Source organism: Paramisgurnus dabryanus, chromosome 23, assembly GCF_030506205.2.
Source record: "Paramisgurnus dabryanus chromosome 23, PD_genome_1.1, whole genome shotgun sequence".
In the NCBI taxonomy this organism is placed as follows: Eukaryota; Metazoa; Chordata; class Actinopteri; order Cypriniformes; family Cobitidae; genus Paramisgurnus; species Paramisgurnus dabryanus.
In genome coordinates this window covers 3,331,452-3,357,991 of record NC_133359.1, presented here as the reverse complement: position 1 = coordinate 3,357,991, position 26,540 = coordinate 3,331,452, and the positions used below count along the sequence as shown (strand labels likewise).

Genomic DNA, 26,540 nt, shown 5'->3' with positions numbered 1-26,540 from the left:
TCTAAATATGATACCAAAAGCTGTTGGTTTTGTGCTATGGACTTGCTGTACTTGTATCTCAATAACATATTGTACCTTTGGGGTCATTCAAACGTTTGAAAAAGCTGTTTAAGTGTTTCTTGTGTGATATGTTCAAATTTTTTTAGGGTGAATTGACACCCTATTTGTTTTACATTTTCATCTCTCCACCTGTCCTTTATTTCTTCAACTTTCACTTCATCTCAGTGGCAGCTAAATGTGTGTGGGTTAAATAAAATGTAACCAGACCAAAAACAGATTTAGCCAATCAGTGATGCATTTTCCAATTAACCAATTACTGACTGACTTATTTAAACAGATGATGAATATTCATCAAGCTATTTATGTGAAGATTTTAAACCCTTCCTCTCTCCCCTCCCTTTGAAACACTCATAACTAGCTATAGTATGCGTCTATATTTGTCTATCTGTCTGTCCTGCTTTGCCTGCTTTGTTTTTTGTGTACAGTCGACAATGTCTGTGTGTCTTCAACATTGAAGCTGTGTTTCCACCATCAGTTCGGTACAATTTGAAAAAGTGGCAACATCGAGAGAATGTTTTTCCGAAACAGATGTGTTGACAGACAGACACTTTATGGTTTGTGAGTAAACCTCCCCGCCCGAGCTAGTTATGTCCTCCTGGACCACTTCCGCTCTCCTTAGACTGGTGGGGATCCATCTGTGGTTGGTTATTCATTTAAAGGCACAGTTTACCCAAAATAGACATTTGGTTATCTGTTTTTTCTGCATGTGGGCATGAAAAGGAGGGGTTTAGCAGAATATCAAAATGGATTTAATACTTTTATAGTTTTTACTATTCAATTGCAGTTGAAATTGGTATGTTTAAAGGATTAGTCCATTTTCTTAAAAAAAATCCAGATAATTTACTCACCACCATGTCATCCAAATGTTGATGTCTTTCTTTGTTCAGTCAAGAAGAAATTATGTTTTTTTGAGGAAAACATTCCAGGATTTTTCTCATTTTAATGGACCCCAACACTTAACAGTTTTAATGCAGTTTAAAATTACAGTTTCAAAGGACTCTAAACGATCTCAAACGAGGCATTAGGGTCTTAGCGAAACGATTGTCATTTTTGGCATGAAAAGTAAAAAATATGCACTTTTACCACATATATGCACCACAACTTCTCGCCTTCCTCCAGTCCTGTGTTAGGTTGGATAACGTATCAAAACTACGCTTCAGTGTTTACAATTGTGGAGAAAGAGGACTGTTCTGACGTTGTTGTATGTCGAATGATACTAATTAATGTCTTTGTGTCAGTTTATTGTTTAAAATGGTCCGCAAATGTGCGTTTCATATATGTAACACGTCACCTTTCAACGTCATTACGCAATTACGTGAGGTCACGCTGGCGTGTCACAGGACAGGACGAAGACGTGAAGTTGTGGTTTAAAAGTGCATTTTTTTTTTTCTTGACAAAAATGCAAATCTTTTCGCTAGATAAGACCCTTATGCCTCGTTTGAGATTGTTTAGAGTCCTATGAAACTGCAATTTTAAACTTCATTAAAACTTTTAAGTGTTGGGGTCCATTAAAGTCCATTTAAACATAATTTCTTCTCAACTGAACAAACAAAGACATCAACATTTTGGATTTCATGGTGGTGAGTAAATTATCTGGATTTTTTAAGACAATGTACTAATCCTTTAAGATATGGATATGAACATAATTTTACTTAAAAGTTTTACTGTTGGTAAATATAAATAAATTAATCATATTGCGATTGTACCGTATGATATAAAAACTTTTAATGGAGCACACTTTTTGTTCTCTTGGCATTGTGGTCACCATCCACTGTCATTGTATGAAAAATTGGATCTGGGATGGAGATCTAATGGGCTGGATATTTTGCCAAATAACTGCTTTTATGTTTCACAGAAGTAAATAAATTTCTATTTATTTTATTCGATCGATGAATGAAAAATGACTTGATTTTTTTGGGTAAGCTATACCTTTAATGCAAAAAAGACTTTTATTGGGATTATATTTCCCTGCCAGTCTAAAGACAGAAAGTTTGACTTTCCTCCGTGTCTCTCTTTCCCTTCCTGTTCTCTGTGTTTTACTGTTTGTGCCATTACTGTGTTCCTCTACACTATTTGTTTACTCGTTCTCTATTTTCTCTTTTTCCAGCTTTCATTTTCTCTCTCTCTTTAAAGCTTCACTTCTCTCTGGATAAACACACTTTCTCCTGGTCTGTTTGTCTTTTTTGTGTTTCCTTTCTTTGTATAACTAATCTTACTCTGTGTGTGCTTTTGTTTAACTTTCGTTTCTCTCTTTCTCTCCTATTGACCAAACTCAAGAGTTTCTTGTCTTTCCAGGCCTCTTTCTCTTTTCTCAGCTGTGCTGGTTTGGTTGACGTCTCTCATGGTTTTGTTTGACTCTCCAGTCATGCGAATAACCTTCTGCCTTTGTATCGCAGACAAACGTCTCTCCTCCGCCTTTCAGCTGTGACTGTCTCAGTTGTTGTCTGTTTTTGTCTGTCGCCTTCATCGCTTTTTTATGTTCGTACAGTGTCTCACTTTCTCTGTATGTATCTGTATATAACTGATCATCTGTTTTCTTTCAATTGTGTCTAATCACCAAGTGTCACTTAGACTGTCAGCGTCTGTCTTTCTTGTTTTCACCCTCTTTGTCTGTCTCTCTTTCTTTCTTTCCTTCTCTATACTTTTGGCCCCTTACTCTGCTCCTATTAACTAGTTCAGTAGATTAGTCAAACAATAAAGGAATGTCACAGGAAGTTCAGCATTCGTGGTATAATGTCGAAGAAAATAACTCAAATAAAACATCATGATTACAGTAATGCACTTGTTGCTTATGTAAAATCACCCACCTTTTGTAATACCGTATATTAAACAGACTGATCTCACGGAAAGTCTTGTTATAGTCATGCAAAATGTGATTAATTTACTTGTGTTAATACCACGAAATTCAGGTTTTTTTTCATGCGTTAAGCACAAATGTCTTTGTTGTGTCACTCAATTTCTGTAAATAGTTTTCTGTGTTTGTTACACGACTTACTTTTTCGTTTCATTTTATGTATTGTTTTCTTATAGTTTTTTCCTATTTTCTTTTCATTGTCGTTTGGGAATGGGGTTAGAATCACTTTCTGTTATATATTTAGACATCCTAACCCAAACCCCAATTCTAACCCCAACTCCAGGCGAGAAAAGTTTTAAAAGCGGAAGAAAAACATGTAGAAACCAATACATAAAAGTTCAATCCAACCCAAACCCCAAATCTAATCCCAACCCCAAGCGACAATGATTTAAAAATAAGAAAACAAATTGAGAAAACAATACATAAAATGACATGAAAAAGAAAGTCGTGCCACTGACACGAAAAACTTTTTATAGAAATGTGACACGACAAAGATATTATGCTCAAGGCACAAAAAGAAGCTGAATTTCGTGCCATGGACATGAATAAATTAATAAAAAAAATTGTGACTATAACACGGCATTCTATGAGATCATGTTGATATTAAACGCTATAATTTAGGGCTGTTAAAAGATTAATCGCGATACGAAATAAAAGTTTGTTTTTGCATAATATGTGTGTGTTCACTGAGTGTTATTATTTAATTATTTATAAATGCATTTATGGGTGTGGTCCTGGTCAAGCCAATCTCCTGAACTCCAAACTGAATGTTAGAATGGGAAAGAAAGGTGATTTAAGCAATTTTGAGCGTGGCATGGTTGTTGGTGCCAGACGGGTCGGTCTGAGTATTTCACAATCTGCTCAGTTACTGGGATTTTCACGCAACCATTTCTAGGGTTTATAAAGAATGGTGTGAAAAGATAAAAACATCCAGTATGTGGCAGTCCTGTGGGTGAAAATGTCTTGTTGATGCTAGAGGTCAGAGGAGAATGGGCCGACTAATTCAAGCTGATAGAAGAGCAACTTTGACTGAAATAACCACTCGTTACAACCGAGGTATGCAGCAAAGCATTTGTGAAGCCACAACACGCACAACCTTAAGGCGGATGGGCTACAACAGTAGAAGACCCCACCAGGTACCACTCATCTCCACTACAAATAAGAAAAAAAGGCTACAATTTGCACGAGGTCACAAAAATTGGACAGTTGAAGACTGGAAAATGTTGCCTGGTCTGATGAGTCTCGATTTCTGTTGAGACATTCAGATGGTAGAGTCAGAATTTGGTGTAAACAGAATGAGAACATGGATCCATCATGCCTTGTTACCACTGTGCCATCTGCTGGTGGTGGTGTAATGGTGTGGGGGATGTTTTCTTGGCACACCTCAGTCCCAATGCCACGGCCTACCTGAGCATTGTTTCTGACCATGTCCATCCTTTTATATCCACCATGTACCCCTCCTCTGAAGGCTACTTCCAGCAGGATAATGGACCATGCCACAAAAAAAAAATTTTTTTAACATGACGATGAGTTCACTGTACTAAAATTGCCCCCACAGTCACCAGATCTCAACCCAATAGAGCATCTTTGGGATGTGGTGGAACGGGAGCTTTGTGCCCTGCATGTGCATCTCACAAATCTCCATCAACTGCAAGATGCTATCCTATCAATTTGTGCCAACATTTCTTAAATACATACATGCATGTATACAAAATAATTACACACAGTGCACTCACATATATTATGCAAAAACAAACTTTTATTTTGTATCCGATTAATCGCGATTAATCTTTTGTCAGCCCTAGTATAATTCAAACTTGTATAATACAAACTCTACAATTTTAAACTCGCTGACACTACATTTATTGTAAGTGTCTTACTGTAACCTTTGGTTGAAATGATTTACTGTAGTAAAAGACATTATGCCACACTGAGTTGATTAAATACCTAGAACTACTGAACCCAGTACATTCCTTTAAATAGATTCTTTACTCCAGCAATCCCAATCTCACTTCAGACGCCGACCCTGGAAAATGAAACGGATCGGTCTATAACGTGATGGCTTGTCATGATGGCTTCATGCGTTTGCTGAGAGCTGAATATTTTTGCCAGCTTACTGTTTGACACTTCATTTGTTTGTGTTCAGTTTTTCGGGTCTGTTATGCACTGACGTAACATTTTGTCCCAAAATGTGTTTTTTTTTATGTGTAACAGGAAATGAATAAAAGCTTTAAACTGTGTTTTTGTTTTATTTTTTATTCGTTATGGCTTTTTTGTTCCAACAATCAACAGTAATAAAAGTCTTCATATCTCTGTCCATTTGTGCTGTGAATTTTCTGATCAAGTTTGTCTGAGCCGATACTCGCAGCTCGCCCGGGTCACTTGGGTTTGATTTGTTGGATTTAGTGACCAGATGCTAGATAAACGCATTGAAAGAGAGCCACATAAAACATTACAGGTGGTTAAAGTAATCTCTCTCTCTCACTTTTTCTCTCTCTCTGCTTTCTTCCCTGCAGTAGGAATATGGGGAATAAGCCAGTAAACAGTCCTAAGGGTCACCCACCAGACGCAGATGGTCATTCTTCAGTATCTGACCTTGCAAATTCCCTAACTGGAGACATGGTGATGGTAGGACAGTGTTTTTGTGTTGTATGGTCCTGGTCTGCGATTTACATTGCTGTTTATTTTTGTCATGAACCTCCTTTTTAGGCTTAGCTTTCACCTCAAATTTTGAAAAATCACTTGCAATTATTTAAACTCGATTAAACTTTTCTGAATCTATAGTGATTACAAAGCTTGATTTTAAAGTGGACATTTCACAAAACTTTTTTAAGATGTCAAATAAATCTCTGGTGTCCCCAGAGTATAGATGTGCCATATAGATGTGCCATTTTGGGGTGTGTCCTTTAAAATGCAAATGAGATGATGTCTGCACTAAATGGCAGTGCCGTGGTTGGATAGTGGAGATTAAGGGGTGGTATTATCCAGTGGGGAACCTTCAGGGCCTTCTACGCCTTCAGAGAAGGCCTAAAATAATTAATAAAAAGATTTTTTATTATAATAATTCAAATAAATAATATTCAATAAAAATATGTTTTTACATTTTTAAATTTCTATTTAATTCAATTTAATACAATACATGTAATATATTTTCTCTCATCTATGTTCTAACGTTAAGCTTACTGTCAGGTTCATGTCATGAAAACATCTAATCCAATCAGAATCGTCTGTCTCTATTAAGGCCCGGTTATCTGGCTCATTCATTGGTTAGGACTTCATGAATCCCAGGGAAGGCCAAGCTATGTGTTTTGGTGTGGAGAGTGACGGGCAAATCGACCAATCACGTTTTGATTTCAAGTGGGCGGGCAAAAAACAATACATTGTAAGCCTTCATGAAGTCCTAATCATGCAACAAACTGGATGCAAGCTGCCGTAAAACACCAAAGACAAAGATCATAGACCGTTAATATTAATACAGTCTAATGGCCCGAATCTCTGCGGTGAGAGTGGTTGAGGTAAATGGCGGAAAACGTGATTGACGTTGTGGCTAGCTTGATAGGGCTGAGGTAAAAACGAAATTACTTAAGCGCGTACTCGTGAAGAGCACAGATGGGAGAAGCGCGCGCAGAGGAGCCTGTGCATATGACGCGAACACGAGAAAAATAATGGGTTTAATTATACTTTTACTTCCTGACAGTTTCACTTGTTACGTGAGGATAGTAATGACTGACAGACGACGCCGAATTACATACAATATAATTTCCTAACTAAATCTGAGAGAATGCGAAAACATTCAAATATTTTTTACCTCGCTATACCCGATGGGCAGGGCGGAGATACATTTTGGTAGCCCGACAAGAAGCCCCGGGACCTCGGGGCTCGGGCTAGAGATTTTGCGAGCCCTGGATATATTATAACAACAGTTATAAGCCACAAGGAGGTGCACTGAGAACGCAGGGTGCTATATTTACCCTTATGAAAAAGATTAACAAGGTATCCTACAGCTAAATATATATTTCCAAAAAAATAAAAAATAAATTAAAGAACATAATTTAAGCTTGTTAAATGCAAATTTAAAGAGCCCCTGTCATTACAGAGCAGCTTAGTCTGTATTTGTGTTTATCAGTTAAAGTCATTTTAAACTTTAAAACTGCATTTAAAGGCAGACAATGCCCATTCTGTAATTTAACTTTGCGTGCTCAGAATTTTTACACGTTCACTGTATGATTTAACGAAATACGAATAGCCTAGAATTATGGATGGAGAGGCATTTGCACTTCATTGCATATTTTGAAGGCCCAGCTGAAGTACCCACGGTTCGCCACTGGTATTATCCCCTTTTGACATCACAAGGGGAGCCAAATTTCAATGAGCTATTTTTTCAAATGCTTGCAGAGAATGGTTCACCAAAACTAAGTTACCGGGTTGATCTTTTTCACATTTTCTAGGTTGATAGAAGCACTGGGGACCCAATTATAGCACTTAAATGTGGAAAGAGTCAGATTTTTGTGATATGTCCCTTTAAGTCTGTATGCCCTAATTTTAAATCTGTAAAGTATGCGTGTGAGTGTTTGGTGTCTACGATGAATAAAAGTTAGTTTTTATTATAATGTTCTCCTAAACTTTTCACAGTTGTCTCCAGGGTCAGAAGACGATGATCATGAAGGACATATTAGCGAGAAACTAGGTCGGATTCAGTTCAGTTTGGGCTACAGTTTTCAGGACACGACTCTCACAGTAAAAATCCTCAAAGGTCAGGACCTGCCTGCTAAAGACTTCTCCGGGACCTCCGATCCCTTCGTTAAAATCTACCTGCTTCCTGACAGAAAGCACAAACTCGAGACCAAAGTCAAGAGAAAGAACCTCAACCCTCACTGGAACGAAACCTTTCTATTTGAAGGTATGTAATGTGTTTATTTAATACAGTAAATAATAAATAACTGTAGATAAAATGTAAACATTATAAAACAACATAATAAAATGCTAATTTATAGTACATACTATATAAAAGATATATTCCCACATGGAAAAAAGCCACACATGTAGATGCTCCAAATATATAAAAAATTATCGGGAGATAATTGTTCTGTTTCACACCCCGCAGGGTTTCCATATGAGAAGGTGCGGGAACGAACGCTCTATCTTCAGGTGTTGGACTATGACCGGTTCAGCCGTAATGACCCAATTGGGGAGGTATCCATCCCACTGAATAAAGTAGAGCTTGGACAGCTGAAGACATTCTGGAAGGATCTGAAACCCTGCAGTGATGGCAGCGTGAGTCACTTGATGCTTCTTCTTTTCTGAATTTTCCGGAGGAGTTAATGGAGAGGAAGTGTCACTCCTACATAGAGAATAAACCTGCTATCGTTCATTTCAGAACTTCATCCACCCATTCTAAAAATCATTTATCCATCAAATCAAAATTTCCTTAGTGTCGTGACTTTCCGAATCTGCATCTTGGAACATCATTTTGCAAAATGTCTAAAATGCTCTTTTCATGTCATGATAATATAAATAGGGACTGGAAGTTAAGTTTTTGGTATTGAAGATACAATGTCCGCCCTGGTTTCACAGACAATGCTTAAGGCTAGTCCTAGACTAAAACATATGTTAAAATATGCAGCCCAGTGCCATTGATTTTTTTTTAAGATACACACCAGTACATGTATTTTTCTAAGGCATGTTTATAAAATGCTTAAACGTTTTAATTTAACTAAGGCCTAGTCGTGGCTTTAGCTAAGTCTTCTCTGTGAAACCAGGCCTATGTCACATCGTTTAACTTATGCTTTTTAGTTGTGAAAGTTAATGTATATACGCAGTTTAACTCTACAGTCAAGGGGATCTGTGAAAACATTGAAACCAAAACAAGTATGGGGTCCAGAACAGACCCTTGATGCACCCCTTATAGTTCTTGATGACAGAACACAGCATTTCTGTTCACAAATGCAGTTCATACTTATTGAGTAATTTATGGTTCGTAATGCCTGTTGTCTGTTGTCTGTGTTGTAGGGAAGTCGTGGAGATCTGCTGCTTTCTCTATGTTATAACCCCACTGCCAACACCATCACTGTTAACATAATCAAAGGACGTAATCTCAAAGCCATGGACATCGGGGGCACCTCAGGTATACAGAGACAGACAGAAACAATGAAGAAATACAAAGATGCATATAAATGCATACAGAATGAAATATCACTCTCAATGTAGTTGCCCATGTATTGAATTGTTGCATGTCATGTTTTTCTCTGATTGGCTGCAGACCCCTATGTGAAAGTGTGGCTAATGCACAAAGACAAGCGTGTAGAGAAGAAGAAGACAGTGACCATTAAACGCTGCCTGAACCCTGTTTTTAACGAATCATTTCCCTTTGACGTGCCCGCACACGTTCTCCGAGAGACCACCATCATCATCACCGTCATGGATAAGGATCGACTAAGCCGCAATGATGTAATCGGAAAAGTAAGAAAACACTTCTTATGCTCGCTCTTTTACCTGTTTCACTCTAGATAACTAAAGAAAAGCAAATATGAATTTATGTCGTTTATTTTCACAATACAGCGTGTAAAAATTATTGTATTGTCTTGAATAGATAATACGTTGTTTTTTATAAATGACTATGTCGATACAAAAGAAGATTTAAAATGCATCCCAGAGACTTTGCAAATTCACTTAAATGAATCAATGAATCTTCTTTTATTGAAATGAACTAATGAACTGTCTGAATGAACTAATGTTACTGGGAAAGATAGAGCTAAAATTGAATTAAGTTGCTTTTAGTTTGTTACTGCTGAAAACTCAACCCATTGTTTTTTTTACAAAACTCCTTTTTCAGATCTACTTGTCATGGAAGAGCGGACCAGCCGAGGTCAAACACTGGAAGGACATGTTGAGCCGGCCGCGTACTAATGTGGCACAGTGGCACGCCCTCAAAGCATAATTCGCCCCTCAACATTTCCCATTTTCCCCAACCCCATTTGACCCGAACCCCGTCCTTATGCACAAGACTAACTTGCTGCCAGACGGCACAACACGGGTACTTTTAGCCATCCGCTCTTGTAACCTTTAACCTTCTGTCTCCGGTGTTTTTCCTTTCCCGAGGTCTGCCTCATTTTTACTTCCTCATCTGGTAACATGTAGTCTAAAAGCCCGCCTATCATCCAGACATTAGTCGTCTCTGTGACACGGTAACAAATCATTTTTACTACCATAGACAAACAGTTCTTTATTTTTTTGCATTCAGGTTTGGGACCTGATTAACAAAGCTAAACAAAGCCATTTGAAAAAGCACTTGAACCGTAACTACACGTTACCAGGATGTTTTTCCTTCCTCTTTTTGTTTGTCTACCCACAATTCCCTTGCGTCCCTGATCTGTGCTCACATCTGAGTGAGACTATCCCTCATGTCATCCAGCGCAATCGACCACCTCGTCTAGACCCCGGAGCTCACGGGAGCTCATTTGCCAGCTTTTAAATTGGCCACTGCTGAACCGGATCAAGTCGCAGGAACTCTGGGAGTTGTATTTTTCCAGGTCTCAGACGTCCCGTGCGAGTGTATCGGCCTCGGAGGGCCCTTGTAATTAAAGCCATGAGGGAAATGACGGGCCCTCTTTCCATTAACAGTCTCTTGTTTTTTATTTACGTCTCCATTTATACTTGTTTTTATTAAAATCCCAGTCCTCTACGAGTTTTTTCCACATCTTTCCCACTTGACTGGATTTTCCGTTTTTTTTTTTTGTTGCATTTTCCCCACTTCACTTCAGTCTCCGCCTCTTTTGATCTCTTCCCTCGCTTTTTTCTACGTAAACGTTCCGCTTGGTTCATTTTACCCAATCCAGAGACTTACTGTACGAGACGGCGAATGGACTGCATCGTATTCTCTATTTTCCTTTTTATCTGTGGTTTCTCTTTATCTCTGGCACAATTGTAGTGAAATCCCTCTTTTTCCCGGGATCCCTCGTTGTTCGTGTGCTGTGAGTGACGTGTAGTAGATCCCACAGAAATAGAGTTAAACTTTTATCACCAGGGCGGAGAAGTGAAAAAGGATCGTTCCAGGTCTTCTGGGATTTTTGGGAAGTTCAGATGGAAGGAAAAAAATAACAGCGTTTTTTATAATGAAAGACGTTTGAAGAAACCAATCAAAAATGTTCTTCCAGACCTGCTGTGAAAATAAAGCAAAAAGTTGATTTTTCGCGCCGTGTGCACCATATAGTTCCCGCCACACTTTGCTCTAGTGATGTGTATTTGTGTGTGTATGCGCGCTGATAGCAAATATCGTCTTTGGACGAAATCCTTCAGAAACACCTGCCTTTATTCATGTGTGTGTGTGTGTGTGACTGTGTCGACAGTGCTGTGCAAGCCGAATTTCATCCCAAAATCGAAAAATATGAGATGATATTTTAAATAAAATCGTTTTTCGCATTGTTAGATTATTGTCATGTCAGTTAAGCCTCTTTATTTTAAAGTAAGTTTATCATAACGGTACAGGCAGTATACGAAATACTAAATTTCGCAAATTAAAATAATTATTACGACAATTGGGGTCAAAAAGTGCTTCTTATGATATAATATTGCAATGTTGAAAACGTATCTAAAATATAATATTTTTATTAATTCATTGATTTTGGGTGGGAATATGACACAGACGGGTGTTGCGAGATTCTTCCGTGTGTATTACGGCATTAATGTGTATCTTCATTGATGTGAAAAAAACTCCAAGTGTGTGAATATCCGGTTCAATTTTCCCATGGCCTACTTTTGTCTTATTCTGAGACTTTCATGACTTTCTCCTGTGTAAAAAGGGGATTAAAGTGATCTGCACTTTTTAATGGTGTAACACTGAGAAATATGGTAGTAATTGTTTATACAATAATAAATAGTTTTTGTATTTTAAGGGAGGAGCGTTTTAAAGAAGAAGCAGCGAATACTGGGGGCTGGACTGGTCTCTCTTTTTCTCTTTCTCTCTCTCTGTTTATATATGTAAGTGTGTATACATCTGCTCGTGGCATTATGAGATGTGTTAGCATAAGGTTTGGCATTTCCATTGAGAGTGATGTTGCCATGGGGTCACTATGGGGACGTAGTGACTTTGCATTTGGTTAGACAGTCTCAGTCTATTGAAAGCTTTTCTAGCTGTTTGCCTGTGGCGGTAGCAGGACACAAAAGCCAAATGTGTACAGTCATTTCCAACCAGAGCTGTCAAATAAACAGATTTAGGAAACTTTCCCAGAAAGCAATTTTGCATTTAAAAGATGTCTAATAGCCGTCCAATTACAGGCCAGACGTTGAGGCAAAATTTAAGCTGTCAGGGAAAATTTTATAGACGCCCAAAAATACATTCAAAAATAAAAAATAACTAAATGAAAGCAAACATCTTGTAATCACTGTTGCTTTGCTTACATGATGCAATATCATCTCGCAAGTAATTTTGGCAAAAACCATGTGTAACCAAATTAAAGTTTATTTTAGAGGTGGGTTATTCATTGCTGGATTATAGTTAACCTAGATGGGAAATTAATGGTTATTGCTTGCTATGGTTGTATCTGGAGTCTTCGTGTGATCCATAAGCGCTTGTTCAGAAGTTTAGTTGGTTTTTATTAGACGCTACACTTCAGAATTAAATGAGTTGCTTCAGTTGCTTTGTAAAAAAGTGTTTTGACTGCTAAACTCACAATGAATACAAAGACATTAAAAACAGTTCAGTAATGACTCGGACTGGGACGCCGCGCTTTTGTTAGACAGTATTTAAGGCTTCGCAGTACTTCTGCTTTGAGCCGAAAGCCATCTCAGATCACTGGAGCGTTTAATAAAGCACTTTCAGACGCTCAATGTTATCAGATAATAATACAGTTTAAATTTTGTGTTTGTGTTCTCCATAGCTTAGCCTTTAGCCAACACGAATAGTGTGTATGACGCAACATCTGCCGAGTTTGTGTGCATGTGCGTATGTTTCTGCACGTGTGTGTGTGTTTGTGCAAGTACGTGTAATAAGGCTCTATTGAGGTCACCTTGCTCTTATTCTGTTGCTGTATGTTTGTGTTCACTGCAAAAAATTACTTTCTTAGTATTTTTGTCTTGTTTTCAGTACAAATATTAAAAAAATTCTTAAATTAAGATGCATTTTTTTGATGAGCAAAATGACCTAAGAAAATAAGTCTAGTTTTTAAACAAAAAAAAGGTCAAATTTAAGTGAATTGTGCTTAAAAAAAAAAAAAAAAAGCTGCCAATGGGGTAAGCAAAAAATCGTGAACTTTTTTCTTAAACACTTAATGTTCTTACCCTATTGGCAGATTTTTTTGCTTGTTTTAAGTTTTTTGTCTAAAGTTTTAAATAAGGAAAAATATCGAAATATTTTTTAGCGCGATGCTAATGGTCTAATCAGATTTAATGGATTGTGCTAAGCTATGCTAAAAGTATTAGTGCCAGACCCGGAGATCGGCTGAATGGATTCCAAAATTAATTATTTGTACTTTTAAAATTAATTGTACTTTTAAATTGATAAAAAATGTTTTTTTAAGAAACATCATACTTTTACATTTTTTAAGTGGGCTTAAAGGGAGACTCCACTTTTTTGAAAATATACTCATTTTCCAGCTACCCCAAAAGTTAAATATTTGAGTTAAAATATTAAAAGTTTAAATATTTTTACCGTTTTGGAATACATTCAGCCGATCTCCGGGTCTGGCTCTAATACTTTTAGCATAGCTTAGCACAATCCATTGATTCTGATTAGACCGTGCTAAAAAATAACCAAAGAGTTTCGATATTTTTCCTATTTAAAACTTGACTCTTCTGTAGTTACATTGTGTACTAAGAAAGTTGTGATTTTCCAGGCAGATATGGCTAGGAACTACACTGCAAAAAAGGACTTTCAAGAAAAAAATTCTTAGTATTTTTCTTGATGATCAAAAAGACCCAAGAAAATAAGTCTAGTTTTAACACAAAAATATTAAATTTAAGTCATTTTGTGCATAAAACAAGCAAAAAAATCTGACAATGGGGTACGCAATTTTTTTTATTTTCTTGAATTTAGTGTTTAAGAAAAATGTTCAAGAATTTTTTGCTTACCCACATTTTCAAAACAAGTGGAGTGTCAAGTGAATTGGTTACCATTCACAACATGTAATATTCTAGTTATTTCCATTTTTATTTTTAATTAAAAACAAAATGAGTGAAATGCATTGTATCTAGAATAAATCAGGTTAACGTATCTGGACAGTTTTGTTGAGTTGGCACTACTAAGCTTGCCGAGTATTTTTTCATAGAAAAGTCCAGTCAGCAATAGATCTGAAGTGCGTGTGTGTGTGTGTGGGTGTGTGTGTGTGTGTGTGTGTGTGTGTGTGTGTGTGTGTGTGTGTGTGTGTGTGTGTGTGTGTGTGTGTGTGTGTGTGCGTGTTATGACCACTGACTTCTTAGCTGACCAGTATCTTTTGCTTCATTCACTTTGTGTGTTTGCACGTGTGTGTGTGCGCGTGTGTGTGTGTGTGTGTGTGTGTGTATTTTATAGATATGAGTGTTGTGCCTGTTACCGTCACTCCCGATTATTTTCTGCATGATCCTTTTGGGTCATTTTGTATAGAAAACACAAGCTAAATTTACACACAGCGGTCCAAAACAACACTAACCTTTTGACAGATGCACTCCAGTTGGTTTTGGCGAGACAATAAAATGGAGTTTTAATCCCCAGATGGCCAGTATTAGGAAATGTAATAACACACGGTTGCAGTTGAGTTGATAAAGAAATAATGTATTTTCTAACAATCTGTCACAACTCACGTGTCTTTTAAGAAAGGGCACCTCAGTGGAACATTAAGCATCATTATCTATGACGCCTAAAGTTTTATCTAAAATAAAAATGTTTATTTCTCGCATTGAGGCACCACAACAAATGTCTGAATGTTTTGTACGGTTTGAAAGTGTGACGCAAAGCATCTCATCTTGATATTTGTTTATCATAAATATGCAGGGAAAACAATTAATAATGTCATTGCCTTAGGGACAGAATGATACAAAACAGTTTCGTGGCCAGGAAGGAATATTTATGGCCTGAAAGTTCTTACTTTTCCCATCATCGGCAGGTGTGGCAAAAAATTAATTTTTCACCCTGCAGACAAAGATACAAATACACACAGCGAGTACTCGTACAGAGGATCGCTCAATCACATGCATTAGTTTAACAGCTCATTAAACAGCAACAATCATTTAACATTTTTACGACCAAATTATTGTTTTAAGAAAGCAATTTTTCCCCGTCCATGAATATGTCATGGATCTCCCACACTCATTGCCATATGCACACCTACACACACACACACACACACACACTGAAAAAAGCATCACTGCCGTCCAATTATCTGTTCTTCAGAGAAGAGAGAACGAGAGAGACTGAGAGAGAGAGAGAGAGAGGCGGTTAAGCGGAGTTTCTCTAGATGTTTTGCAGTTGGTTGCATCATGCAGGCATTGGTTAGAGTCACGGGTGTTTGTTTCAACAGCTGTTATAATGTTGCAGACGTTTTTCTCCCATAGCTTAAGAGACCTTGTTTTTCTGTTTAGTTCAACTTAAGGTACCTGGTTGCCTTAAAAATTTGAGGTAATTCAACTTAAAAATATTAGTTAACTCAAAAAACTTGTGTAAAAATTGTTGTCAACTAATATTTATAGGTTGAATTAATTACAAAATTTAAGGCAACCACACTGTAAAAAATGCAGCATGAAGTGGTTTTGCAAGTCTATTATTTTAAGTTCTTACTTAAAAAAGTTGACATAACTTATAAAAACAAGTTGAAATTGTTTAAATTAATTTGTTAAACCGTCACTCCACTTATTTAAAAAATATGCAATTTTCCAGCTCCCCTTGAGTTAAACATTTGAGTTTTACCGTTTTGGAATCCATTCAGCTGATCTCCGGTCTGGCGGTAGCACTTTAAGCATAGCTTAGCATAATCCATTGAATCTGATTAGACCAGGGGTGTCAAACATGAATACAGCCCGCAAAGGTGTCCAATCCGGCCCGCATGATGATTTATACAGTTTTATTAAATATTAAATACATATTTAAAAAACCCTTTTAGGCGGGTGTCTAGTTCGTTTTTAATATGAGAGACTTGCGGAAAGCAGCAAAACGCGGAACATAGAGTAAACACGGTGCCCAAAAATCTTGCTGTTTTATTGTTACCGCTCCGCTAAAGATCTTTGAGAAGTTCGTTGCATTAACAGGTAGATTCATTACATTATATCAGCTGTTAAACCGCAGAATTAGTAATTTGTAAGTATGTTTATGTATTTCTTCCGGTAATGATTTGTTGTCAGTGTTCTAAAAGTGCTAACAACTTAGCAAGCAAACAACAACAACAAAATACACATTCTTATTAACGTTACAATGCTTGTCTAATCGATTTAATCTTCCCGATCAGATCTAAGTTAATATAAACACTAAATTTGCTGTTGTTGGCACACTTTGTAGACAAAAAATACAAAAAACACCAATGCCTTCACAAAATAACGACAGAGAACGGAAAGAGAGGCTTTTAGCAGCAGTTCAACATTGCAAACATGGATTCAAAGCTCCATCAAGCCAGCAGGTAAATCAAATTGAATATTTAGCATTTAATTCTTATTATATTTCCCATTATAATCACTTGTCTAAGTTAATGCTAGTAATATAACACATAATATTTATAATACTTTATTAAAACCATAATAATAGTACCACCCCCCATAGTGCCATTTTTGGTTTGGGCCACTGCCCCATCTAGCAGAAAAGTGAATGGTTTATAAATAATTTTGGCATTAAGGCAAATGGAGTTAAATTAAAGCTTTTCAACCTATAAGGCCAGTGGGTTTTGTTCAGATGTAAATTTGTGTGTATAATATACAGTATGAGTGTGACCTTATGAAATCTAGTTTTCACAGAGCTGTGTGTTTCTCTGGTTTTCTTGCTAAACAAACTAATTAATTGGTTTGTATAGTTAATTTTAACACAATTATCAGCACACTAAGGTTTAAAAAAATTATCCGGCCCGCACTTCATGGCGTTATTTACCATCCGGCCCTCAGCCTAAAATGAGTTTGACACCCCTGGATTAGACCATTAGCATCGCGCTCAAAAAAGGGTTTCAATATTTTTCCTATTCAAAACTTGACTCTATTGTAGTAGCATTGTGCAATAAGGTAGACGAAAAATGTAAAGTTGCGATTTTTTTTTAGGACGATATGGCTAGGAACTATACTCTTATTCCAGCGTAATAATCAATGACTTTGCTGCCGTACCATTGGTGCAGCAAGCGCAATGATATTGCACAGCTCCTGAAAATAGTCCCACAGAAATGTGCTGTTCAGACACGCAGTGACGTTCTGTCTTTTTACCAGTAAGACATCATTCACACATCAGTATCAAAATACCGGTAAACTCGGAGAGAAAGCGTAAGTTACCTGTTGTTTGCGGCGAGCTCAGTGTTGTATTTGTAAACAATGTTGGGTTATGACTTCATATCCACTGTCTGTATTTTGTAGTTTTTACATCTGTGGCAAACGCGGGCACTCGCAAAGTTGCTCGTGACCAAACAATATAGCATTAGGCGACGTCAAACGAAACCTGCGTCTTAAACAACAGCGCTGTTTGCAAATCAGGCTTCACGGAGGATGTGCGAAGCACGTCAGCAATTCGGCAAATAGATGGTAAGCTGTTTTAAACAACTTTGGTAAAGAAATGTGCTCGACTTTTAAGCAGCGTGTGTGGAAACATCTGTAAACAGAGCGGGGGTACATGCGTCATCTGTATCAAAACGTTATGATTGGGCCAAAGCTGTCAGCGCAGTCTGACGTTGTCCGTTCTAAATGCCGGTAATCTTTATTTTTTGTTCACACATAGCCGGTAAATTACTAGTAATCTTACAACCTCTCTTACTGGTAAATTGACACCACTGATTTACCAGGAAGGTTTTGTTCACACATGACCTGTTAACTGCAATTTACCAGTAAAGACCCATGTAAAGGACCCATGTAAGTTACCGAGCTGGGGACTTTTTTCGAGCACTGCGTAATATCAATGCGCCTGCTGCACCCATGGTACGTCAGCAAAGTCCTTGATTATTACGCCGGAATGAGAGTATAGTTCCTAGAAAATCACAATTTAGATGTGAAACTCAGATGTTTAACTGTAGGAAAGCTGGAAAATTAGCCAAAAAGTGGAGTGTGCCTTTAAGTTAAAGTAACATAAAAACATATGTTAATTTAACAAAAATGCTGCATTGTTTTTTTACAGTGTAGGTAACTTAAAAATGTAAGTTAAGTTTAATTTGAAATCCAAAGATATCAAGGTTGTATTTTCACAGAATGGTCTTTACAGATAACACTAAGGCTATGTTTACACAGAAATGATCTGAAGAAAGTGTCGTTGCGTTATCACTTTTTATTCCGCGATTTTTTTTACAAGCTTTTTGGGGGGAAATCTGTGTGCATATGGTGACGCAAAAGTGTGTGATATTCGATGTAGTATGCACTCCAGGCGGCTAGGTGGTAATGTGAAGCACTGACACACAACAACACCAAGTCCACGTGCCTATGTACAACCTTCTTCCTTGTTTTTCCCAGGTCTCATCCAAAGCCGTCTGGTTTGCCTTAGACGAATTGGCGCAATTAGACAATTTGATTTGGTAATTAATGCACTTTCTCTTATCAGTAATACTAGCTGTGAATATTTCCTACAACTGCTGGGAAGACCTTGTTTGTTGTTATTTTCCTGAACTGGCGCATGCCTGTGACGTAAAAGCGTACGCGACGAGAGCCACCGACTTTTGCTTTTTTACCCTTTAGACGGGAACGTGACGGTAGAGCATTTTTAAGATTTCCACTCTGGAGGGTGGTTTCACTTTTTTGCGTTTTTAAGCCCCAAACATGCAGTCGCCATGTAAACGAAAGGCACATCCGATAAAATATTTGTACGTTTTTACCCTTGAGCGTTCTTGTGTAAACAGGGCCTAAGTCACAAAAAATTACCTTAGCTGGGTTTTCACATATATTTGCCCTTAATCTCTTTATGTATTGGTCCGTTACTGTAACGTGTTGAAACCGTGTACCTGTGTGAATCCAACAAACATTTTTTGCCTTTCCTAGTGTCTGGTCAGAGATTTGAGATGGTTTGAATTCAGGGAGGTGGCTAAAAATGACTCAACCTTAATAATTTAAATAATGAGGATGTTCATGCTATATGTCATATCAGATGTTATCATATATTTGGTGCTTTCTCTCTTAAATCACAGTTGGCCTCTTCATTGAATGTAGTGGTTGTGTAAAGTCCTCAGCTTGGATTTATTTGTCCTGTTGTCAGTCAGGTAAACAATCTAATGGGGGACATATAGTCAATACTACACAAACCTTTCTCTTATTGATGGATGACAGATGTAGTTTGCTCTCTCTCTCTCTCTCTCTATCTTCTTTCTCTCTCAGAGTTTAGTTCTGTTGTACCAGCTCCAGCTTCCTGTCCGCGCTTCTCTTTATCGGTTTAAAGAGCTGTCCGTCAGGCTGGCTTGACTCCTCCCTGTCAGGGTTTTAGTGTATTTACTCTGAATGAAGGTAAACAACGCTACAAAGTAATAATTCTTCTGTTAATGTTCGACTCTGTGTGCGTCCGTATGTGCGTGCTTGGTGTTTTCTTTATCATAAATGTGATAAATGGGAGACGTCTCCCGATTTCATGTTTTGAACAACTTATTTTGTAAATAACCGAGCAAAAATGAAAGAAAATATTGTACATGTTTTCGTTTGTCACTTGTAAGCAGATGCTCTTGACTAACAGTGTGTTGATGACGATTTTGATCATAATATCCGCCCTTCTTGAACGAGGGATTTTGATGTCTGTTGTATTTCCGCAGAGGGGGGAATGAGGTCGAAGGGGAACGAGCAAGAAAATTAAACGAGAAACTGCCAATCGTCTGTGACATCACACTGCCGAACCCATCTCATTAATTACCCACAATTCCAGAAGATGCCCCCTAGACCGTGTCCTAACCAGATGTAACACCACCGAGATCCAAGTCATTTTTTTCATACTTACTGACAAAATAGTCGTAACAGCTGTGGGAAGCATCAATTTCATCCAGATTTCACGGTGTGCACAAAACAACAGAAAATAGAAAGCGAGAAATGATCTAAAAAATAATTCAGCTCCTGTATAGCTCAATATTGCATGAGCAGCGCAAAAGGTCATAGGATCCAATCCAAGGAACACACATGCTGATAAAAATCACTTTTGATAAAAGCGTCTGCCTTGTAGGATCAAACATGTCAGCCGTAAGAGAAGGATAATACGGCTCTGTTTTTGTTTGCTTAAGTTGTATTTAACCCCAAACATTCGAACGGACGAGAAAAGATTTATCACTAGATCTCATTGCACCTGGTCGGGACACGGTGTCCAGACGCTGATGCATATCGCCCCAGACAAACACGCACGGGTACAAGAACGCCTTTAAATAGATCAGGCACAGGCACACATATACAATAGGTGTCGAGCTGGCGTAATGAGAGCAAGTTTCTGCTTTGATACAGGTTACAGCTGTTTTGGGATATTAGCACAGCCATCGCTCCAAACATCCCGACTGCAGCCAGATGACACAGATGCACACTTGCTTTAGTCCAGCGTGTGGAGAACACAAACCCTGTCTGCGATCCATATGCCGCTGCCTGCTGTGCTTGGCGGGGTTTATCGAAATCTTCCCCCCTCTGGCTCTCTTTCTCTTTCCAGAAAATTACAGCCAAAGCCCCAATAACCGAACCCTACAGGCTTTAGATCCAGATAGGGTTCATACTCGGGTGTTGGCTTTTCATACCGGTGCTTTCTAAAGCAAGCAACACTTTTATTGTTGCTTACCATGGGTTCACACCAGCCTAGATTGAGGCGTCAAATTCGCGTCTAGTTTGCCGCTTGCACATTTTGAGTTTACTTGCTTCATTCGCACGTGAAATTCTAGTCATCGAGACATTCACACGGAAATCCGCGTCATGGGAGGGGCTTCTGCGACTCTGCTCACTTCCTGTAATCACGTCACTATTAGAGCAAGCTCCTGATTGGTTAACGCGGTGCGTTTTTCCGCCCAAGTTCAAATTTTTCAACTCGCGCGTTTACCGGGGCAACGCTCAATTCGCACCATTTGCGCAAACTACACACGCGAATGATGCGGAATCGCGCCTGCCGCGCTAAACACCTTATTCGCGTCGCGAGACCTCCAACATGTCTTTACATTGACTTAACATTAAAATCACTCGCACTTGACGCCTCTACCGTGGCTGGTCTGAACGCAGCATTAGACAGATCGATTGTTGAGAACACATTGCAAAGCAATTATCATGAATAGTATTTAATCATGTAAAAATATTTTGGCAGCTTGCTTATTTCGGCAACTTTGGGCAGTGTGCAGTGGCCTTGTGTTATAATTTCGTAAACTTGTAAAGTCATTGAAATAAAGTGTTGACTTTTTAATGAGAAAGCACCATTCACCAATTTTTTTTGGAAATCTAGTTAGACTATAATTTATGGACAATAATATCTGTTTTACTTCAGCCAGCACTTTTGAGTTTAACATGCATCATCGCCCTTGAAGCCACTTATGAAATACAAACAGATTTTAAATTTACATTTATGCATTTGGCAGATGCTTTTATCCAAAGCGACTTACTGTGCATTACAAGGTATTCATTTTTATTTATATGTGTGTGTTCCCTGGGTTCGAACCTATCACCTTTTGCATTGCTAAAGTAATGCTCTGGCACTGGGTTATACAGAAACGGATTGAGATGGAAAATGGATATGTTTTAACATTTGTTTTAAATAGAATATGAATAATGAAATCATGACCTCATCGTTTGGGGGCGTGTCAAATTTCGTTTTTTTTACTTGCTCTTTCTCGTTCTCGTTCTCCTTGATCCTCATCTCTGCGTCTCGACACACGCTTGATGTGTACAATCTGACTAAATGTATTTATTCATGTATTTTTTTGCCAACTTTGTACAGTGTAAAAAAAATATAAATCTATGAAAAATAACAGTACTGTATAGATTTAGCTGCCTGTGAAAGATTCACAGAATAGTGTTGATAGAGGTTAACAGCATAGACGCGAGCTGAAGCAAGTTAAACATGCTTTCCGTAAAACCCGAAGGATGCCACGTTTTTATATTCTCGCTTTCTTTACTGGTTGTCGTTTTGTTTTTCTTTAAACGTTTTTGTAGTGGCATCGTGCAATGTGTGTTGTTCTTGTTTGTTTGTCTGTTGTTGAACACAGCGAGGTTCAGGCGCCCGGGAGAGCGCTTGGGAACGCAGATCGGAAATGGCGAAAGATTTGCATGCGTCTTTACCGTGATCCTGTTCGTGTGCCGTAACTTCGGCACTTACCGTAATGTCAATATGTGCTTCCCGTGTTGTACGTCTGGATGTAGTGTAAGACAAAATACTTTCCAGAGTTTCGTTATTTTTCCGTTTTGCTTCTTGTTTCTCATCAGGAAGCACAGGTGGAGATGCCATCAGTTGGTGGATCACTATTCATACACTAGATGTCATCTAAACAGAGGCAATGCTAACGAAATTTGATTAGCAGATGGCGAGCAATCTGTCCTGTTTGTTTTTAAAAGTATAAAGATATTCTTAGAGAGCCCTCATGGCCTCAGGCTGTCAAAGTTTATTTATAATGCAATGTTTTGCAGAAAAGTGCTGTACACACATGAAGAATAAAATTATCAATGATACAAACAATCAACACCACGAAAAAATACCAAGACACAAAAAAACAATAGAAGAAAACAGCTCTCGCATGTAGCGTCAAATGCCAGGCTAAAAATAAGTTTATAGTAAATAAGTTTAGGTTGTGCACATATCGGTTTATTTATAAGTGTATGTTTTTCCTTGAAATAATGTGTATGTGATAAAGTGTTGAAGTTGGGTGAGCGATCCAGACGCCTCGCTCTTCCCGAAATTCCCCCGATTTCTCATACTTCTCAAAAAAACTTCAAACATTCCATGAACGCTAGGATGAAAAGCCAACGTTAGTGTCTTGCGTAAAATGTTTTTTTAATGTACAATAGCAATGAATAGATAAACATTGATGTTTTGTGTCCGTAACAGGGTATAAAATAAATTTTTTCTCATCATGAACTATGTGGTGTTTTCCAGCTACTAATCGGAGTTGGTGAATGTTTGGGATTTTGTTTCTCTAGGGGGCAGTAGAGAGTTTATTGTTTTTGGGGGGGTGCGGCTCGAGTTGAAGGCGTCTGAGATCGTTGCCCGGCCGCAGGACGGTAAAGCGTTCCCAGTTTTTAAGCCTCTCCTGTTTTTTTGGCCGAGCGGACTGTGATCTTACTGTTTGATTTTTCTTTGTTTGTTTGTTTGTTTGTTTCGTTTTCCAGCCCACACCCTTCCATATGATTGGATGTGAGGGTGGACGGACCTAAGGAGCACAGTTCTTACTATGTTCCATAATAAAATAGACTTATTTGTAAAAATGCTGGTGTGGAGACTTTTATTCACTATAGTATTGTATGTATACATATTTACAAGTGAAGAGCTCAGATGCAAAACCCTCTAATGGCGCTTTTCCATTGCATAGTACCTCATGGGTCAGGTTGGGTCAGCTCACCTTTGGTTCGGTTAGCTTTTCCATTAAGTTTAGTAACACTTCAGAGTGGGAGGGATTATAGGCGTGTCGTTATATTTGCCCTGCCTACAGCTGTGACATCATACTGGGACTGGGAGCCTCATTGGAATGCAGTGTTTCCCATACATTCATTTATTTACCAGTCTGCCATAAAATCAAAATTTACCACCACAAACAGATGTTTGCACATTGTGATGTCACTATACCTCTGTCTCACATGACAGTTTCAGTACAAACACACGCGGCGTCAGTCGATGCGCTCTGCTAAGTTGCAAAAATGCTGTGCATACATGCGGACGTACGCTTCGCGGATGTACCGCCCCAAACTGCAAGGAAAACACTGGTATGGTGTTCCTGATTCTTAGCCTCTGGATGTTTTTCACCACTAAAAGGGATTTTGGGAACTTACAACAAAGCACGTTTGTTCGAGACAGCGCAAGCACAAAGGTAAAGCTAATAGACGCTGGTAGTGACGATTCTCTCAGACCAATCAGTGATCTACACTGTTTTTATGTCACGTTTTAGTATCAGCTCTTGGAACCCCAACCAAGGTGGTACTAAAAAAAGGTATTGGGTACTACGTACTGTACCCAGTGTAAAAGCCCCTAAATGTAAGCTGACGTGACCCAACCCATGGGGTACTATCCAATGGAAAGTCATAAGTGCGCCTGACATGTTTTCTTGTAAACCTTTTTTTATCTCTTATGTTTAGGTTCAGTAATTTCAATTTAATGGTAATGAAAAGGTTATTAGTTAGTAATTTAAATGTCTTATTTTCATAAATGTCACTTTAGTCATTTCATTGATAATAAACAAATTTGACTCTGTCTTTTGCTGCAAAACCCTCTAAGTGCACAAAAAATCTCCACTTCAAAAAAAAGTCTCCAGTCACTCTTCAGTGTCCTTTCTGAATAAAGGTAAAAAGCACAGAAATGCTCAAAATCCTAATATATATTCAGTAAAACTTGCAGCTCCAGAATTAAAATCTTGACGTCATTCATCCAATTTTTCTTCCATGTATTTAGAGGACTTTGCTAAAAAAGCGTTTCTGCCAACAAAGCAGTATTTCTGAATGGCCATAGGCAAGGATTAAGCAGATTTGAAGCAAAAGTATTTGATGAATGTATAACACATGCCAAAATCGTTCAGTTCATCTAGTTTTTGAAGGTGGTGGCGTTTAGCTGCTTTTGCATCTGAGCTTTTCAAGTATTTGATGTGGTTCTGTAATCGTAATGGTATAATTGTCAATGTGAAATGCACCAATGAATTACTTGAAATAATAATGAATTTATTACCATGCAAGGTAATCCACTTGAAATTGCTTGCATGCTCAAGTAATATTAAGATTGATTGTGTTATTAATTTTAACGTTGCATATTCATTTGCCATGGTTTGCCAGTGACTGTGTGTTAGAGAGACTCAAATAAACAAATACCTTTAAAGCATTTTATCCTAAGATTGGGAATTTTAAGGAATTTTAAAGTTCTGATTCTAGTTAAATGTAACTATCCTGCCTCTGGAGTCTACCCAATCTCAAGGTGGTCTAGTCACAAAATATTTTATTTATTTATTTGTTTTTATGGACACGATTTTACCCTTTTAACGTGTCAATGAGCAGAAGTTTCTATTCTTCTGTGTGTAATTTTATGTATTGGTTTATCTTTTTTTCTAGTCGCTGGGGTTGGGGTTAGAATAACTTTGTTACATTTCAGACATCCCAACCCAAATCCCAAATTTAACCCCAAGCAGCAACAGTTTAAAAATTAGAAAAAAATGAGAAACCAATAAAATACCATCTAAACTCCAAATCTAACCCCAAGGGACAATGGTTTAAAAATAGAAAAAATTGCATCAAATGACACGAAAAAGAAAGTTGTGGTTGGGGACACGAAAAAAAAAAGGAATTTTGTCTGAGTGACACGAAAAAGACATTTGTGTTCATTGACATTAAAAAATGTTTGTGACTAAACCAGGAAATGACTTGAGATAGTGTTGCTGTAGTACTTTTGAGGAAGGGAAATGTACAATGTTTGGTAAACAAAATGTTTTTAAACAAAATTCAGCTATGATAATTGTTGCTTAATACGAATGCCTTTTTATAACGTATATTTTATTACACCGTTGTGTGCACATCAAAAAATGAATGCAGGAACCGTTAATGGAACCAAATATAAAAATAGAAACTAAATCCCAACCATGTTGGCCACCATCAATAGGAGGGTGAATGTGTTTGTCACGCGATGGACAGCATGCCGGTGGGTTGTGACATTTTCAAGCTGAGATGTGTCCAAATGGCTGAATGACATGCTGCATAGAAAAAGGATGAGTAAAGAGGAGGATGCAAAATTGTGGAGAATTGTGCAGAAGTAAATAAAACGAAAAAGAAGGCATCATGCAGTGAATAAGGCACATTGTGTTCCAGGTTCCTGCAGACTAGATGCCAAGTTCTCACCCCCTTCTGAATCATAGCGCACGTCCAAATCCAGCCGGCACGGCAGGAGCTACGCTGTGACATCACTGAGGACTAATATTAGACGCACTTCATCCACACCTTCATCCACACCTCGCTCTCTCCGTCTGTCTCTCCCGTTCCCTTTGCTTTCTGCCAACTGTTTTTCATTGACTGCATTTTTGATTGCAGCAAAATACAAAGTCAGTTCTTTTTGGAGTGCTAAATGTGTTCATATGTAAACCATACATTTTTAAAAACAAAGGTGGTAGATGTTCCTGTAGTGATGCCATAGAAAAACTGTTGTTGGTTCAGAAACATTAATCTAGTGTAGCACAAGCTAAAAAAGCTATTAAAAAAAGTTATACAGTGTTTGCACAATGTCAAGAGAGACCTACAACTGAATTTACTTTGGTTCCGCTCACATTAACTGTTTTCAATTCACTTCTCTCTGCTGAAGTGTGCACAGGGCACATTCGGATTCATTGACGTGTAACCTCGGCCTCTCCATGCCTATGCTTGAAAACTTTCTTTCTGTGGC

The 26,540-nt window shown here is 38.0% G+C and overlaps 1 protein-coding gene across 3 annotated transcripts in view; it reads left to right on the top strand.

Annotated features, from left to right (window-relative positions):
* The window catches only part of LOC135768255 (synaptotagmin-7-like), a 54,889-nt gene extending 31,493 nt beyond the window's left edge, over positions 1 to 23,396 (top strand). For all 3 annotated transcript variants that reach the window (XM_065277488.2, XM_065277487.1, XM_065277486.1), the window contains 6 exons: positions 5,431 to 5,542; positions 7,547 to 7,814; positions 8,019 to 8,188; positions 8,924 to 9,038; positions 9,174 to 9,373; positions 9,747 to 23,396. In XM_065277488.2, the coding sequence (XP_065133560.1) occupies positions 5,431 to 5,542; positions 7,547 to 7,814; positions 8,019 to 8,188; positions 8,924 to 9,038; positions 9,174 to 9,373; positions 9,747 to 9,851 (970 nt within the window). In that variant the 3' untranslated portion in view covers positions 9,852 to 23,396. The remainder of the gene's footprint in view (positions 1 to 5,430; positions 5,543 to 7,546; positions 7,815 to 8,018; positions 8,189 to 8,923; positions 9,039 to 9,173; positions 9,374 to 9,746) is intronic.
* Positions 23,397 to 26,540: the final 3,144 nt, after the last annotated feature.